This window comes from Myotis davidii, unplaced genomic scaffold, assembly GCF_000327345.1.
Source record: "Myotis davidii unplaced genomic scaffold, ASM32734v1 scaffold478, whole genome shotgun sequence".
NCBI lineage: Eukaryota > Metazoa > Chordata > Mammalia > Chiroptera > Vespertilionidae > Myotis > Myotis davidii.
In genome coordinates, this window is record NW_006289570.1 from 5,284,260 (window position 1) to 5,301,175 (window position 16,916).

Sequence of the window (16,916 nt, forward strand, 5' to 3'; positions counted from 1 at the left end):
TGGCTGTCCTGATCTTGCCTGAAGTATGTTGGGAAGGACGGAGGCCTCCAGTACTTCAAGGGAGTCACAGAGCGGGGCCTCCTGACTCCTGATCAGGTCTGTTCTTAGCTTCTGCTGACCCTCACCCCCATCCAGTGACTTCAGACCCAGACAAGGCACAGGCAACTGAATGGTCTGGGGGGTGGGGTGGGGAAGGAAGGGGGTTAACTATCTCAGTGCAGCGTTGGGTCTTACCACAAGGTGGCGCTGTCACTTCCTTTGCTTCAAGTTTCTATCTTGATGGAAAACGTCTGAAATGTGCACACACTGTAACTCAACAAATAAAACTCAACAAATAAATAAAATGGCTTCACAATTTAAATTGATGATTTATTAGACTGTCCTATTTCAATTTCCATCAGATTTCAGACAGTTACAAATAATTTTGTGTCTCTGCTGTGCCTTTGAAATAATGGCAGTGTGCTACATAAGGAGGATAGGGCCTCTAAATTCTAACTCCAACCTTACACACAAGAACTTTCCAGAATTTCCTGCCATATCCTAGGTTCCTTCCTATAAGTTCCCTGAAAAAGCATATCCCTGCTGACACTTTGATTTCAGCCAGTGAAACTGGTTTCAGATCTCTGACTGTGGAGTCAAAACCATAAGAAAATAGCCAGGCCGGCGTGGCTCAGTGGTTGAACCAAGAAGACATGGTTCGATTCCAGTCAGGTTGTGGGCTCGATCCCCAGTGAGGGACGTGCAGGAGGCAGTAGGTGATCAATGAGTCTCTCTCATTGTTGACATTTCTATCTCTTTCTCATGATGCAAATGATTGAGATGGATTTTTAAAATCAAATACGAAGACTTAAAAATAAACCAAGCAGCTAGTTTAACACTGAACTGCACTATAGTTAAAAATACTGTATTATTATATACTTGGAAAGTTGCTAAGAGAGTAGATCTTTAATATTCTCACCATCCACAGAAAACGTGGCTTAAATTGTGAGTGATGGGAACATTTAACCTTATTGTGAGAATCATTTTGCAATATACACATGTATCAAACCATCGTGCTGTACACCTTAAACTTACATATTGTTTGTTATATCTCAATTATACCTCAACAAAGCAGGCAAATATACTGAATTGACAAAGTTGTCTAGTTTTATGTCATTTAGCATTTTTCCCTTCAAAAGGATTCTTTTAAAGTGTCATTGATTTGTTTCTCACCAGGTTAATCAAACTTATATTTGCCGAAGTTGCTTATTTTTGCCCCGGGTTCTGCGATTGTCCCTGACCCACCCAAGGTGCTCTGTAGATGGACTCTGAATCCAAGTCGCTCCCTGTAGTGTCTGCGCTCCCCACACCAGCTGTGAAGAGGAAAATTTCCCAGGGAGAGGGCGTGACAAGGTACCCAAAGTGATTAGTGTGTCTTGCTTCAGAGACAGGTGTGACCCGGAGGGTGGCACCAGCCTCTTAGACCAAAGTCTTCCTGAATGGAGCGGGTGAAAACATGCGCCTCCTGACTCAGCTGGAGGAGGGGCGGAGTCCCAGCCCAAGGCCCAGCGTTCCTTCCCAAATCTCGCCCCACGGAATGGGGTTGACCTCATGCATCACCTGAGGACAGCGAGGGCAGGGCAGGGGTGGGACTTCCCCAACATCACATCCACCCCATGACTGCCCTCCACCCCGGGCTGCCTCTTGTGTGGCAAATATAGTACTTATTAAGCACCAGTGGGGGCATGTTGGCATGACCTAGGTTATTGCCTAAATGATGTACCTTCGGAAAGGGGAGTGTGTGGTTTATTGGCCTCTGATAGTACCAGACTTACCGTGCGATAAGGCTCAGTTATGGGCCTTGCTAAAGGTCGCGGAGAAAGGGCCGAGCCAGCGGAGCACCCTGGAATCTCCTTTCCATCCCTCCGCCCACAGGCTGTCAAGACTTGGGCCCCGGTCAGAACCTGGGTCTGGCACAGCTGGAAATGTGGGAAGAGGGGTCATGGCACGATGCCGGGACCCCGGAAAGGATGAAGGATGCCGATGGGCTGAGAGACCAGGGAGGTGCAGGAGGAGGCGTGTGGCTAGAGCTCACGGTTTCACAGAGAAGCAGCAGGTCACAGAGGGGAAAGGATTTGTCAGGGTGACGCTGTGAGGCAGGGATGGAGCAGGACCTGGAAGCCCGCATTTTGAGTTCCCTCCTAGGGTATTTTTTCTCCCAGGACACTCTCTCTGGGCACATTCCCCGCCCCCCTTTTCTTTCCAACTTTATTTAGGTATAATCGACAAATAAAATTGTATATATTTAAAGTGTACAATGTGATGATTTGGTATATGTATAATTTGTGGACACATACTTTTAAAAAAATGTAATGTATTTTTATTGGTTTCAGAGAGGAAAGGAGAGGGAGAGAGAGAGAAACATCAATGATGAGAGAGAATCATTGATCAGCTGCCTCCTGCACGCCCCCTACTGGGGATCGAATCTGCAACCGGGGCCTGTGCCCTAACCGGGAATCAAACTGTGACCTCCTGGTTCATAGGTCAACACTCAACCACTGAACCACACCAGCCAGACTGAAGATCATTCTTTGAGTTTCTGCCTTATTGCTTCGTCTGAACATTTTTGGTGACTCATCAGGGACAAGGTCTGTTTGAAACTGTGTAGGAGAAGAAAGCTCTCTCCAGGAAAGCCAGTTCTGTGGTTCATTTCTCTTCACATTTGCAAATATTGAGTGTGTCATCAAGTCTATTTCCTTCACTGTCCTTTAAGCCGTACAGATAATAGAGCCAAACAGGAGCCTGAAGACATGGATTTCGTCCCTAACTCTCCCACCAGCGACCTGGGTGACCTTGACTCAGGTCCGTCTATTCTCTGGGCCTCAGTTTCTCACTGGTAAACTGTAAGGTCTTTCTCCGTTAGACTGTGTTCTCCCACATCTTTGCACCTTCCTCCTACAGTACCCAGGGCAGTGCCAGGCATCTGTAGGACACTCAGGTGACATTTGCTGAGTCAGTGAATACATCCTGGAGTCAAGTTTGAAGATCTCTGAGGTCCCTGCTTGCTTGGCTATTCAGTGATCCTAGTGTAGTATTTATTTTCTTTCTCTCTCTCTATCCCTTCCTCCTCCTATCTGTTGATCTTGTAAATAATACATTCTCATGGTTCATAAAGTACACATGCATATATAGAGAAAGCTCCCCTGTCTTCCAAATTTTCTCCCTGAAGGCAATAAGTTTTGCCAGTTTCTTGTATATCCAAGAGATATATATTTTTCCCAAGAGATATTTTTTTAATGCACTTGTAGGCAAATATGTACCTATATTCTTCCCCCACCTCCTGATATTTTACACTAGTTTTAGCATATTATATGTCGTTTTGCACACCTTGTTTTTTTTAACCTAACAAAATACCTTTGAGACCAACCCATACCAATATGCTAGAGCTTTCATTTCTTTATGGCTGCACGTATTGTTCCTCTAGGTCAGGGGTGGGCAAACTTTTTGACTCGAGGGCCACAATGGGTTCTTAAACTGGACCGGAGGGCCGGAACAAAAGCATGGATGGAGTGTTTGTGTGAACTAATATAAATTCAAAGTAAACATCATTACATAAAAGGGTACAGTCTTTGTTTTTTTTTTAGTTTTATTCATTTCAAATGGGTCGGATCCGGCCCGCAGGCCGTAGTTTGCCCACGGTTGCTCTAGGTGGATAAACTGTGACATATGTAACTGGTCCTTTATGGATGGGCATTTAGGTTGCCCCTAATCTTTATCTTTTCCCATTATACATATTGCGGCAATAAATAACTTGGAACAAAGGTCGTTTTTGTCCTTACGTAAGCCTATCTGGAGCACAAATTCTAAAATTGTTGGGTCAAAGGTTGTGTATATGTTTAACTTTTTCATGGACTTTATTTTAGGTGTCTGTTAGTATGTGTGTGTGCCATTGTGTTTCCTTTTACACAAACTATTTATTTTTGCTATTGGGCTTGGTGATGGATGGTGAGACTCTGGCGGAGAAAATCCTGCGGGCTGATTCAGAGCCGAGTTCAGGATCCTCAGAATCCGCTCCGTGCTTCTCACTCATGCTTCTCTGGCCTTTGGAACCATCCACTGTCGGCAGCCGCTATGGCTCCAGGCCCTGAAATGTCAGGGACTCTGTTCCTGCTGTTTTGACAGGTGTCTTGTTCGTTGCGTATGTGACACTGAATGTGGTTTCCCCAACAGGATCGCTCTTTTCCATCCCAGGGTTTCTACTCCAGGGAAGCCTCATCCTTCTTAGTCAGCGGCAGCTTACGGTGTCAGACATCATCCTTTCACGGACGCGTGCCAACTGGGATCATGAAATAACACCGAGTTACTCATCCTCGTAAGGATTTTGAAGTTGCCTTTGATTCAATACTCCTGTCATTGTGACGACCAAAGTTGTTCCACTTGTCCAACACACGGTATATGTTTTCTCTTTTGTACCTGTCTCCTGCTCTGTGAGGGCAGGGCTCCAGCTCAAGGGTCCACATCCCGAGGTCTAGATAAAGTGATGATGATAAAGATAAAAGTTAACGTGTTATTGAGCACTGCATATGTGCTTGGCAGTGCACCAAAATGTTTTCCATATGTTCTCTCATTTATGTTAGATATTATTATTTTTTTTAAAAAAATATTTTTTTAATTTATTTCAGAAAGGAAGAGAAAGGGAGAGAGAGAAATAGAAACATCAATGATGAAAGAGAATCATGGATTGGCTGCCTCCTGCATGCCCCTTACTGGGGATTGAGCCCACAACCCCGGGCATGTGCCCTGACTGGAAATTGAACCGTGACCTCCTGGTTCATGGGTCGATGCTCGACCACTGAGCCACACAGGCTGGGCCATAGTTTTATTTTTTAATTTTTCACCTTAGTTATTACCTCCCTATACATTATGGACAGCCTCCCTGTACCCATACTTGCCCTTTCCCGGTACATCACTCACTCCCATCCTACCTGACTCACTCCTTCTCTTTCAGGGCCCTGCCCAAACCAGCGCTTTTCCAGGCCTTCCTCCAACCTCACCCATCCCCAGGTCAAAATCCTTGCTAGGAAGGAGCATTAGTGCTTCTCTTTCAAAACACAGATCCTAGTGCTGGTCTTATAGGTGTTTGTCTCTGACGATGGTCTGGAAGCCCTGTGAGGGCAGGAATCCTGTAAGTCTTGTTTATAGCCATAGCCTCAGAAGCGGCCCTTCTGTTGCAAGAGTGAATGAATGAATGAATGAATGATTGCACTTTCTGGTCTCCCCGGGCTACCATCCCTTTCCTTCTCTGGCCACCCATGTTCTGCTCTCCTAGACAGATCAACGGATGGTCCCAGTCCCTCCTCTGAGGTCCGTTAGCACTTCCAGTTCTCACTCCTGCTCACATTGTGGATTTGCTCATTTCCACAGACTTCCCTCTTGGAACTCGGCAGGGGCCCGCTGCCTGCAGCGCGGAGGGTTGGGGTGTGTGTGTGTGGGGGGGTGGGAGTACCCAGGGCTGGATTTTCCCTGGCGATGGGCTTGCTTCCCAATCAGACCAGAAGCTAGTTCCCTGAGGGCAGGGACTCTGCTTGGCACAGAGTTGGGTACGAAAGCTTTGCTGAATGCGGGAACGAACGGACACGATGATAGGTGAGGCACTCCAAGCTACTCAAGCATCCACGGTGGAGGAGCTTGAAAGGAGCTTGGAGAGGAGCCCCCGGCGGCCAGGCTCCCTGGAAAGAGAGTTCCTGCTCCCCGTGGTCAGGCATCATAATGGGCCCTGCCCATTGCCACAGAGTTTACAGTCCTGGGGTGGTGGGTGGGGGGAAACGGGGAAGTCGCAGCCTCAGTAGGAAGATGGAGCACTGATGAGGGAGGAGGGGATTGGGCCTCAGAGGCAGGAGGGGCGAAAGGACAGGCTGCTGGCATTTGGGTCCTGGGTGGATGTCGGCTGGCGGCATCCAGGGAGCCTGAGGCAGAACAGCATCTGGGCAGGGTTTGTGTGGTCCTTCCCCTTCCTGTACCTCATCACCCCAGCAAGGCTCCCCCGACCCCCACCCAAAAGGGGCTGCTCTGTGCCCTCAGCATCCCCCCCCCCGCCCCAGAGCATCCCCCAACCATCTTCTGAACTGGGACTGCCCTGGCCTGGGTGGCGGGGCCACATTTATCACCGGCTCAGGGCTCGACGTGTGATCGTGGGTGACTCGTGCCTCCTCTCTCTGCTGTCTCTGTTCCGAGCCCTGACTTTCGGCTCAGACGTGTGTTTGCAGATGCATCGAGCCCCCAGGAAGGGTCAGGGTTTGGTGACCTCCTTGGAGAGGATTCTCTAGTGTTTTCCCTCCTGCCTGCCTGCGAAGGACCCCGAATCCTTATTGGGCAAAGTGCGGGGCAAGGAAATAGCTCCTAGCGGGATTCCCTCGCCTGGTCTCCGTTTCTTCCTCCGCACAGCGGCGAACAGTGCCCCTGGGGCTGCCGGCTGCCGAAGGGGAGTCAGAAATGTGGGTGGGTGGGCGGCCATCCAGCCTTCAAGGGAATGCAATTGTGCGGAACTTTTACCAGCAGCGTTCACCAACTTCCCATCCTCCCTGCAGGTTCCACACGGAGGCCAGGAGCTTGGCTGACTCCTGAGCACAGTGAGTCCTGCACCCATTTGGCACGTGGAGCAGCAGCCAGGTCCACAGAGGACGTGGAACCGGTCCCAGGGCAGGTGCCCGGTGCTCCGAAGCCCCTGGGCTCTTGGCCCCAGGCAGCCGCTTCCTCCATGGAGCCGCTCCCGCTCAGCTGGGGAGGGGCCGGCCCCACGGCTGTCCAGGCGGCGGCCCGGCCCCGTGCCCGCTGCGGGAGGGAGCACAGCGGGCCTTTGTGCCAGGCGGGCACCACCCCCTGGCCGGCCCCTCCCCGCTGGCAGGTAAGCCCTTACCTGCCGGCCCGCAGCCGACCCGCCAGCAGTTCAGCGGGCTCCTCGCTCCCAGCTCCGAGCTCAGGACCGCTCCCGCTCTCTGCTCCCCGACGGCGCAGCACAGCACAGCGCAGGGGTCCCCGACAGACGCACCACCTCCCGGCTGCCCCGACCTCGCAGGCGTCCTCCTCCCGGGCTGATCATTAACCCGGAGGCCTTATAAGGACCCAGTGGCCTCGGAGGGAGGGACACCTGGTCGCCACCGCAGCCATGGACAGTACCACCTGGAGCCCCACGACCGCCGTCACCAAGGCGCCCCTCGAGCCCCACGAGCGCATCCGCAATGCGGCCGACATCTCCGTCATCGTCATCTACTTCGTGGTGGTGATGGCTGTCGGGCTGTGGGTAGGTGGGGGCCCTGGGACGCTGATGGGGAGCGAGGGCCAGCGGGGAGGGAGGATGGCCTTAGGGGTGAGCGAGCGCGTGGAGTGGAAATGACTGGGAGGCGCTGAGGAGGAGGTCAGGGGGCACAGGGGGAGGTGAGGGGGGCAAGTGTGGATGAGCAGAGGGAGAGGGGTGCTGGCCAGCACGGAAGGTGGGCGCCTGGAGCCTGTGCGCATAGAAGGAGGGTGGGAGATGGGGGTCAGTGGTGTGAGGGGCAGGAGAGGGCCAGCCTGTAGCTGCAGGGAGGGTCCCCAGGCTTGGGAGGAGGTGACTGTTGTCCTGCCTCTTAGTCATCCAATTCCGATGGGAAAGAAACTGTAGCCCGGGAAGGACACAGCCTCTGCCGCTGCAGGTGTGTGTGTGCGAGGGGAGGGCTGCCTGGTGTCCCCCTCCTGGGATAGGCTGACCTGAAGGCCTGGTGCCCTGGGATCCCAGGGGCTGGAGTGAGTGAGCATTGGGAAAGCTGGTGAGGAGGAGGAGGAGGAGGAGGAGGAAACCAGAGGAACTTGTTCTTAGCAGCTGGGAATATGGAAATTTCACTTGTGACGGAGTCTGGCACACCCAGACGAGGAAGTGTTTTTAAATGTGCAGAAGTCACAGCCACTCGCAAAGGTGTTTGTGGTGGGTGGCAGGCCAGGGAGAGAGGAGGGTGGACATTAACTCTGCCATGGCCACAGGGTTTTTGTGTGTGTGTGTGTGTGTGTGTGTGTGTGTATGTGTGTGTGTGTGTGTTTGGATAAAAGGAAGATTTCTTTTTAAAAGTAACCGTAGAAAGCAGAGGTGACTCAAAGCCTCCCCAGGTGTCACAAGGGGTTGGTGTGGCTGACTGCTCCTCCAAACCCTCAGCCTCTCTGAAGTGTGCAACCAGGCGCGGGATTCTCAGGTTTAGTCACGGCTTTGACATGGTTTCCGACACGTGACCTTGGGTAGCCCGCCTCAGCCCCAGTTTACTTCCCTGTAAAATGGACACAGTCTTACCTATCCGTCTGCCTCCCCCAGGTGGTTGTGAAGATCAGCAGAGATGAATCTGAAAGCTCAGTACGGGTGCTAGACATCTTTAGAAATACTGTTATTATTTGCCCTCGAGGGCCTATGACCCAGGCCCTGAATTACTTTTGTTCTCTTAAGTAAAATGGACACAAGTGGTTAGCTGGGTAGGACAACTTGACCAAAAAAAAAAAAAAAAAGTACAGGAAACAGGGCGGGCAGGCATGTGAGTCCCCACTTCACAGAAGAGGAAACTGAAGCCCCACGTGGTTGTGATTGGTCCAAGGTTGCAGTGCAGGGAACTGTTCCTGGAACCTGGGCCTCTTTTCCACGGCACCAGGTACTTCACTACCTGGCCTGCCTTCCCTTCCCTACCCCCCCTCAGCTTAGAAGCGCTGGAGCCAGGATGAGAGCCCATCCTTTGCTAGCTGCCTCGTAATGCCCGTTTCCCAGGCAATCGCCGACAATCTCGTTCCCTTGAGCAATCTCATTTAGCCCCACCAGTCCTGACAATGATCTGTTTGCACTTCTCACAAATCTGCGATTCAGGATCACTTGTCCTGCTAAAGGCTGTTTAACGAGCCCGCCAGAATTTGTCCACGTTCACCCTTCCCCCATCAGCCAGTGCCTCCGGACCCTGTCACTGAACGTGCTGGGTTCCTTCCCGTTGACATTCCTCTTGTTTTCTCTTGGAGCATCAAGAGTGGCTTGGTTCAGGGACAGGCGTCCTGACTCCTGTACGACCCCTGAGCTGCAGAGACAGAGCGAGCCAGCCCCTCTGTGCTTCCTCACCGTAGAAAAGGCACGACTACTGTCCCCCTGTCACCATCCCACCTCTTCCAACATTATTTCGTCCTGTTTTATCCTCTTTCAATGCTGCCTCGTCCAATCATATTGGGGCGTGAGCTTATGCTTCAGTGTCCATTTGACCCTTGAACAACATGTGTGTGAACTCTGTGGGTCCGATTCTACGTCAATTTTTTTTCAATAAATATTTGGTCAGCCTTCTGTATCCTGGGGTTTCACATCCGGGAATTCAACCAACTGCAGATAGGACACTATATTCTTCTTTTTCCCCCATTTTAAAATATATTTTTTTATTGTTGATAGTATTACAGATATCTCCCATTCCCCCCACCCCCTTCTCTCCCTTCCTCCCAGGCCCTTCCCACCCACCAAGTCTTCATTACCCTATCGCCCGTGTCCATGGGCTGTGCATATAAGCATACAAGTTCTTTGGTTTATCTCTTCCCGTCCCCCCAACCCCACATGGAGGCATGTCCGTCTGTTCCCTGCTTCGGGTCTTATTTTGTTGGTCGATTCATTTTGTTCATTATATTCCACAAATAAGTGAGATCATGTGATATTTGTCTTTCTCAGCTTGGCTTTAGAAAACTGTTTTCAATCCTTGGTTGGGAATTCACAAATACAAAGGGGCTGACTGTACTCAATGTTCTACACCATTTTGTAGAAGGGACTTGGACACCTGTGGATTTGGTACCCACGGGGGTCCTGGGACCAATCCGTGGATCCCGAGGGGCCACTGTAGTTAAGTGAGGAGTCAAAAGTTATACGTGGATTTTCAATTTTGTGGGGGTCAGCACCTCTAACCCCCATGTTGCTCATGAATCAACTATATATTTCCATTTTTTCTCAATTTGTTTCTTGGGAGATTTTTGTATCGTTTTAGGCCCAATCTCTTAACCTATTCTTTCTGGAAGATTTCATTAAGCTGTCCTCAAACCCTTTAAGCCAAGGGTGGTTCCCTATGGCCCATGGGCCACATCTGGCTCAGAGCCTGTTTTGTGCGGCTCACAAGTTAAGAATGGTCTTTACACTTTTAAGCAGTTATAAAATACAAAACACAACAGGAAGGATGTGTGATGGAGATCATAGGTTTCCTACAAAACCCATGTACTATCTGGCGCTTTTTATGAGCAGAAAACATGTGCTGACCCCTGGCTTATGGGATCTTTCGCACGAATGGCATCATTGGTTGCCTGAGTAGCAATGGGCCCTGGGGGAGCCCGACATTTTCATTTCACAGATGAGGGTCAGAGAGGGTGACCAGGAGTCGCTCAGATGCACGAGTATCAGAGCGGGGACTAGAACTCAGGTCTTAAGATTCCCGAAGTGCTGCTCCCTGCATGACCTCACCGTTCCGCCTGCCGTGGTTTACAGAGTGGGGTCTGGAACATTCGAGCTTGCTGTTGAGCATCCTGTGCTCATGGAGACGGTGTCTTCCTGTTTGTAGGGAGTGACCAGCGGGGAGAAGGGAGGCAGGGGGCATGAGCTGCTATGCATGCGCCAGAAAGCACCTACCAAATGCTGCTGCTGACTGCAGAACATCTCTCTCTGTGTGTGTGTGTGTATATGTGTGTGTGTGTGTATATATATATGTGTGTGTGTGTGTGTGTGTGTGTGTGTGTGTGTGTGTTGGAGAAAGGGGAGGAGTGGAACCTGAGGGAACTGAGAATCCCATTCATTTAACTTTTACTGACCATGCACCATGCACAAGGCATAAAGCACTATGGAGGGTCATCATTTGTAAAATGATGACCACAATCAAGCTAATGAACACATCCATCCCCTCACATGGTTACAGTATTTTTATGTGGCGCGAGCACTTAGAAGGTACTCGTTTAGCAAATTTAACGATGCCATACAGTATTATGAACTATAGTCACCATGACGTACATGAGCTCTCAGAACTTAATCATCTTATAACTGAGACTCTGTGCCTTTGACCAACATCTCTCCATTTCCCCCATGCCCCAGTCTTTCATGTAATATTAAGTTCAAACTATGCATTCTTATAACTTCTTTTCTTCCCTCCTTCCCTCTTCCCTCTCTCTCCCTCCCTCCCTCCCTTCCTTCCTCCTCATTCTTCTCTTCTTCCTCTTCCTCCCCCTTTCCCCTTCCCCATCCCTTTCCCTTTCTCCTCTCCCTCCTCCTCCTCCTCCTCCTCCTTCTTCTACTTCTCTCTCTCTCTCTCTTTCTCCCCCCCCGACCCCCAGTGTTATTGAGGTAGAATTCACATACCAAATGGTGCTTTTAAAACATGACACTTCATCATGCACCTTCAGTATGTTTGTAAAACGGCCATAAACATGTCCACGTCCCCTTATCTAACGGGAACAAACAGACCCAGGTGGAGTCAGTTGCTCGAAGCCACACCATAAGCTCACTGCAGAGTTAGCACCAGGGCAAGCTGAGCCTCGGTGTCCTTGTCTGTCAAATGTCGGGCCCTCCCTCCTCCGTCTGAGTATACTGGAGCCCCGGGGGGCGGGGGGCGAGGAACATGGAAGTATTTCAGAAAGTGAAGTGGGTAGAAGAAAGCGGAGCTTGTGGGGAGGTGTGTCCCTTTGGCTGGCAAGGTCGCTCTGTTCTAGTTTTCTATTAAACTTCTGACCTTTTCCTCCTCAGGCTATGTTTTCTACCAATCGTGGGACCGTTGGAGGCTTCTTCCTGGCAGGACGAAGTATGGTGTGGTGGCCGGTAAGTTTTCTCTGAAATACTGTTCGCTTAACTGCGATATTCCCTGAAGGAGGCCGTGTTCTCCTTGGGTTGGGGTGGCGGTCATTCCTCCTTCCCGCCTTAGAGCCCTGATAATGGGCACCTGGCTCACCCTCACTCCCTTGCAGTGCTCCGACCCGGAATCGAACCGTGACCTTCTGGTTCATAGGTCGACACTCAACCACTGAGCCATGCTGGCCTGGATGGCTATTTAAATTAAAATTACAATGAGATAAACTTAAACATTTTTCCCTAAATCACACTCTCCATATTTCAAGTGCTTAATAGGTGCGTGTGGATAGAGGCTGACTTCTGTGGTGGGTCCCTCATGGATGGTCACTCTATCCCTGACCACAGCGGACAGTGCAGATCTAGAATGCCTCCAGTGTGGTAGGAAGTTCTATGGACAGAGGCGCTCTACAGGTGTCAGAGGCAAGGCTGGCATGAAATCCTGGTGGGCTGGAGGTTTGCTGAGTTAGATAGCTAAAGAGAACCTTGAAGTTTAATTATTTTGAAAACAGTGTACCCCCACCCCATCGAATACTTCAGTGTCCTCCCTGCAGTAAACCTGCCAAGTGCTCATCCAGTCCCCCTTTTCTCCTCCTGACCCCCTCCCCCCATGATGACAGAATTATTGGGGATAAGATCTTAGCTTCCAATCTCTTGGGGAAAACCAATGAGGGGGAAGCATGAGGCAGAACCCCCCTTAGGAGACGGGCATTTTGGGCTAGGCCTGGACCACCCCACACCTTCACCGGCAATGATGACTCTCTTCCTGATAGTGCCCAGGAGTGGGTCTGGGCTGAGAGTTGTTTGGTAAGAGGAATTAGCCCCACCCAAGGCAGGCAGAGTTCAAGGGTTCTTGTGGGGTTTTCTGTGAATGGTGTTTTCCTTACTCATGTCTCAGTATCGAGTGATTCTAACCAACAGAGAAACGTTGCATAATTCTTTTTTTGTGCAGAAGTCACTGCTTCCTTGTGAGACTGAAATTCACCTTTTCTTCTCCCAACGATAATTTGCATCTACGTAAGGGGTCAGGAGGTGGCATTCATGGTTTCTAAACCTGCCCACGTATCGGAATCACCTGGGTGTGTTTTCTAAAGATGAAGATCCCTGGGCTGCATCCCAGACCGACTGAGGAAAAAACACACCTTACAAGATAGTCCTAGGTATCTGCACTTTTTTAAAGTGTCCTAGATGCTTTTGATGACCAGGCAGGTTTGACAATCACTTGTTTGGGTAGATTCTCCTCTATCTGGTCAGACTTACTGAAAACATCACCATCTGTTAGGGATGCTGGGAAGGGAGATTCTTAAATGGGGAAGCCGTGACCACTAAGTCTCTCCCAATTCTAGAATTTTCTAGAATATTCTAGAAAGTAGAGCGACGTGGGCTTTGAAGTCAGCAAATCTGACCTGTCACATTTACTAGTGGTACGACTTGGGCAAGTTGCTGAATTTCCCTGAGATTCCATTTCTACTTCTAGAAATGAGGAGAATAATGCCCTGGTTGGTGTGGCTCAGTTGGTTGAGCATTGTCTTGTGCACTGAGAAGTTGCCGGTTCAATTCCCAGTCCAGGCACATACCTGGGCTGTGGGTTTGATCCCCAGTGGGTGTGCAGGGGGGAGACAGCCCTCTCATATTGATGTTTCTCTCTCTCCTCTCTTCCTCTCTGTCTCAAAATTAAAAAAAATATACTAAAAAAGGTTCTTATCAGGATTAAATGAGACATTGCATGGACATCATTCGGCACTGTGCTTGGCAAATGCTCAGTAAATGGGAACAGTAGGATATGGAAGAAAGGCCCTCCAGTGGGACACTTTGCCCCCTCCTATGTGCTAGAGGAAGAGTTAGCAACCAGAGGAGCATGGGAAAGAGAATCCTTGGGGAATTTTAGGAAGGATGGACCCGAGTCGACCTTGGGTTGATACATCCCAGGCCTGGAAGGCTTGGGTCATCAGCCATGAAAAAAGGCAGGAGGAAATCACAGCTCCTAAAGTCTGAAAAGAGATTGGACAGAGGACAGGCCAGTCGGGGAGCTTTGGGGACTTCGAAAGGAGCGGTTGTGCCCTGCACCAGGTGAAGATCCGGGAGCTCTGGGTAAAGACCCTGTTCCTAAAACACGGATAAGGCCCAGAGAGAGAAATGGCTGGCGCCTTGGCCTGGGGCTGGACGTGAGAGACAATTGGAGAGGAGGAGCAGGAACTCCAGGACTGGGTTCCTGCAGGAGTCAGCTTACACAGGGAGCCAGCCGGGCAGGCCCACAGTAGCCTGAGTCACACATGAGGCTAGCCAGGCCAACCGAGTAACATGAAACCACGAAGCTATACCTGTCATCACTGTGGGCTGGTTTGCGGTCCAGGATTCCCTTGTTGATGGCACCTTTAGCAAACAGCTGCCTGTGAGCTGTGTTGTATCGATTATTTGGAGATGTGAGAGAGGTGAAAGCAGTGTGTAAGCTTAGAAGGGGAAATTCCCCCGTTCTTGGCTAGTGGTGCCAGAAATTACAGGGCTCCAGGGACACTCTTGTTTTGGAGGAGATTTGGTTTACATACCAGAGGCAGCTCTATGGGAGCAGTGGGTGCAATGGGGTTGAGCCAACCTTGCCACACCCCCCTTCAACACATAAGGAAGCTCTCCAAAGGGAGTGGGGACCTCACAGGAATCAAAGCACCTGGCTTGTCCCAGCTTTGTGACGTCAGGCAAGTCATTAGCCACCCTGAACCTCAGGGGGGTCTCCTCTCCAAGGGGAGACAGTCAGATTGAGGGTCTCAAAGACTCTCCCAGGAATAAAATTCTAAGACTCCACACCACAGAGGAGGGGATGAGCACGAGGGAAATGGGTGTGGGCAGGCTGGTCAGTCCATCACCAGGGAGGGTCTTGAAAACGGAATGCCCGTGTCTCCCAATATCCCAATTTCTTTCCTTCCTTTATTATTAGACAGTCGCCATAGAGGAGTGTATCAAATGGTCTCGGGTAAAAATGGAAAACTTTCTTTGTAAAGGGCCGGGCTGTAACTATTTTTGGAGGCCGTGTGATTTCTATAACAACGACTCAACTCTACTGCTAGCGTGAAAGCAGCCATGTTAATACATAAATGGATAGCAGGGCCATGTTCAAATAAAACTTTATTTACAAAAACAGGTGGAGGGCTAGGTTTGGCCCATAGACCCTCATTCGTTGACCCCTTGCCCAGTTCTGGGCTCTGGAGTCATGCTCATTGGGTTTGAATCCAGCCTCTGCCGTTTAACTAGCTGTGTGACCCTGGACAAGCTGCTAAACATCTCTGTGCCTTACACTGGTCATCTCTACAGCAGGGATACTAGTGCCTACTTGAAGTTGTGAGGACGCATGCACAGTCTCAGAACAGTGCCTGGCACACAGCAGACTCTCTGGTTTAGCTCTTGTCTTTGCTTGAAGGACTGTCACATCACCTGTCTGACTGAATCCAGCAAGAGTGATGATTAACCCCAGGGGTGGCCCAAGTTCACACACGATTAACGCCAGCGCTAGGGCTCTCTCTGTTCTTCTGGTTATTCAGGTCCCTTTCTCCTTATCCTTTGAGATGGAGATCTAGGAGACCAATAGGTACGGTCTAAAGGTTTGTCTGAAAACCAAGGAATTCTTTCATTTCGGGCTGACCAGAGACCCCAGTGGAAGTTTTCTCTGAGGAAAGGGGACAGCTTCTCACGCTTCTTAAACACTCTTGAGTAACATGCATCTCCTTGTAGCTGCAAGTCGCTAACATCTAATGATCCCATCAAAGTTCAGCCACATAGGATGCTACCAGAGTGGCCACCGGCCGTCCTGGAAGAGCCTAGCAGGCCTGAGACCTCGGTGGGAACTCACAGAGGAGAGAGGAAGAATGGGAACAAGCAAATGCTCATAGAAGAGGCAGTGAGCTCACCATGGAGTCAGGCTCAGGAAGGCATAAGGCAGACAATGACTGGGCCTTCATGAGCCTGGGTGGGGGTGCGTGCCAAGCCCAGGTGGCCCTCTCTTCCGGCTTTGCTTGCTTTCCATTTGCAGGTAGCTGTGTGTGCTTTCCTTTACCCCAGGGCTGAGCCTGTGTTTCTCTCTCTCTCTCTCAAAAATATTTTTATTGATCTCAGAGAGGAAGGGAGAGGGAGAGAGAGAGAGACAGAAACTTCAATGATGAGAGAGAATCATTGATCGGCTGCCTCCCGCACACCCCACACTGGGGATGGAGCCAGCAACCCTGTTAGGAACAGAACGGTCAGAGGCCTGAGGTGAAAAGGAGTTTGGGATCCTGGAGGATCTGAAAGGGGCCAGTGGGGGGGGGGAGTGTGAGAGACCATGCATATGGATTGGGGGCCTCAAGTTGTTGATGACTGCAAAGGTGAGCTCATCTGAATTGATAAGAAGGATGGTCTCCAGCCTCCTTGACCTGTAATGCCAACGGAAAGCCTTATCTGGCTTTTGTGAAAATAACCTGTGGGAAAATACCGCTCTGGCAGTGGTTTCCTGATTTCTTGCCTCTTTGGTTCTTGGCGCAAGGAGAGATGTTGGTGAAGATAATGAGTGAAAGGCACCCATTGTCCATGGGGGGCCAGGGAGGGATGGGAGCTGATGAAGAGTAAACAGAGATTATAAATGTGTCTGGAGCAGGGCCTGTGTCTAAATATTTACCTGAATCCCGGAAATAAAATAGTCCAAATAGGCAAGCCTCACCTTCTCCTCTGTCCCAGTCCAGGAAGTGTGATTCTGTGAGAGATGGCGGACATGGCAGACATGCAGGCAGGCATGTGCTGCTCCCGAGTTTACAGTGAGAGCGTTAGAGCGTCTGACTCTACTGTGCCCTTCGTGGAAGTCCGGAGGAGAATGCCTGGGGAAGGATGAAAATGATCAACATGGTCCTTTGGCCTTCCCTTCTGTCCCTTGGCTGTCGGTCACGTTGGGCTGTAAGACCTTGTGGAAATCATGTCATTGCTCTGGTCCCCAGCTTCCTCACCTGTAAAATTAAGTCAAGAATAATACCTACCTCCAGGCTGTTGTGCGATTGAAATAAGATAACATGAAGGAAGTGCCTGGCCCCACACTCAGCTTGCAGGAGGCTCTGTTAGAGTTAGCCAC

General features: G+C 50.3%; 1 protein-coding gene across 1 annotated transcript in view; it reads left to right on the forward strand.

Annotated features, from left to right (window-relative positions):
* The first annotated feature begins 6,805 nt into the window (after positions 1–6,805).
* SLC5A1 (solute carrier family 5 (sodium/glucose cotransporter), member 1) overlaps positions 6,806–16,916 on the forward strand; it is a 36,511-nt gene continuing 26,400 nt past the window's right edge. Inside the window, exons 1-2 of the mRNA XM_015562842.1 lie at positions 6,806–7,279; positions 11,732–11,803. Of these exons, the coding sequence (XP_015418328.1) occupies positions 7,145–7,279; positions 11,732–11,803 (207 nt within the window). The 5' untranslated portion in view covers positions 6,806–7,144. The remainder of the gene's footprint in view (positions 7,280–11,731; positions 11,804–16,916) is intronic.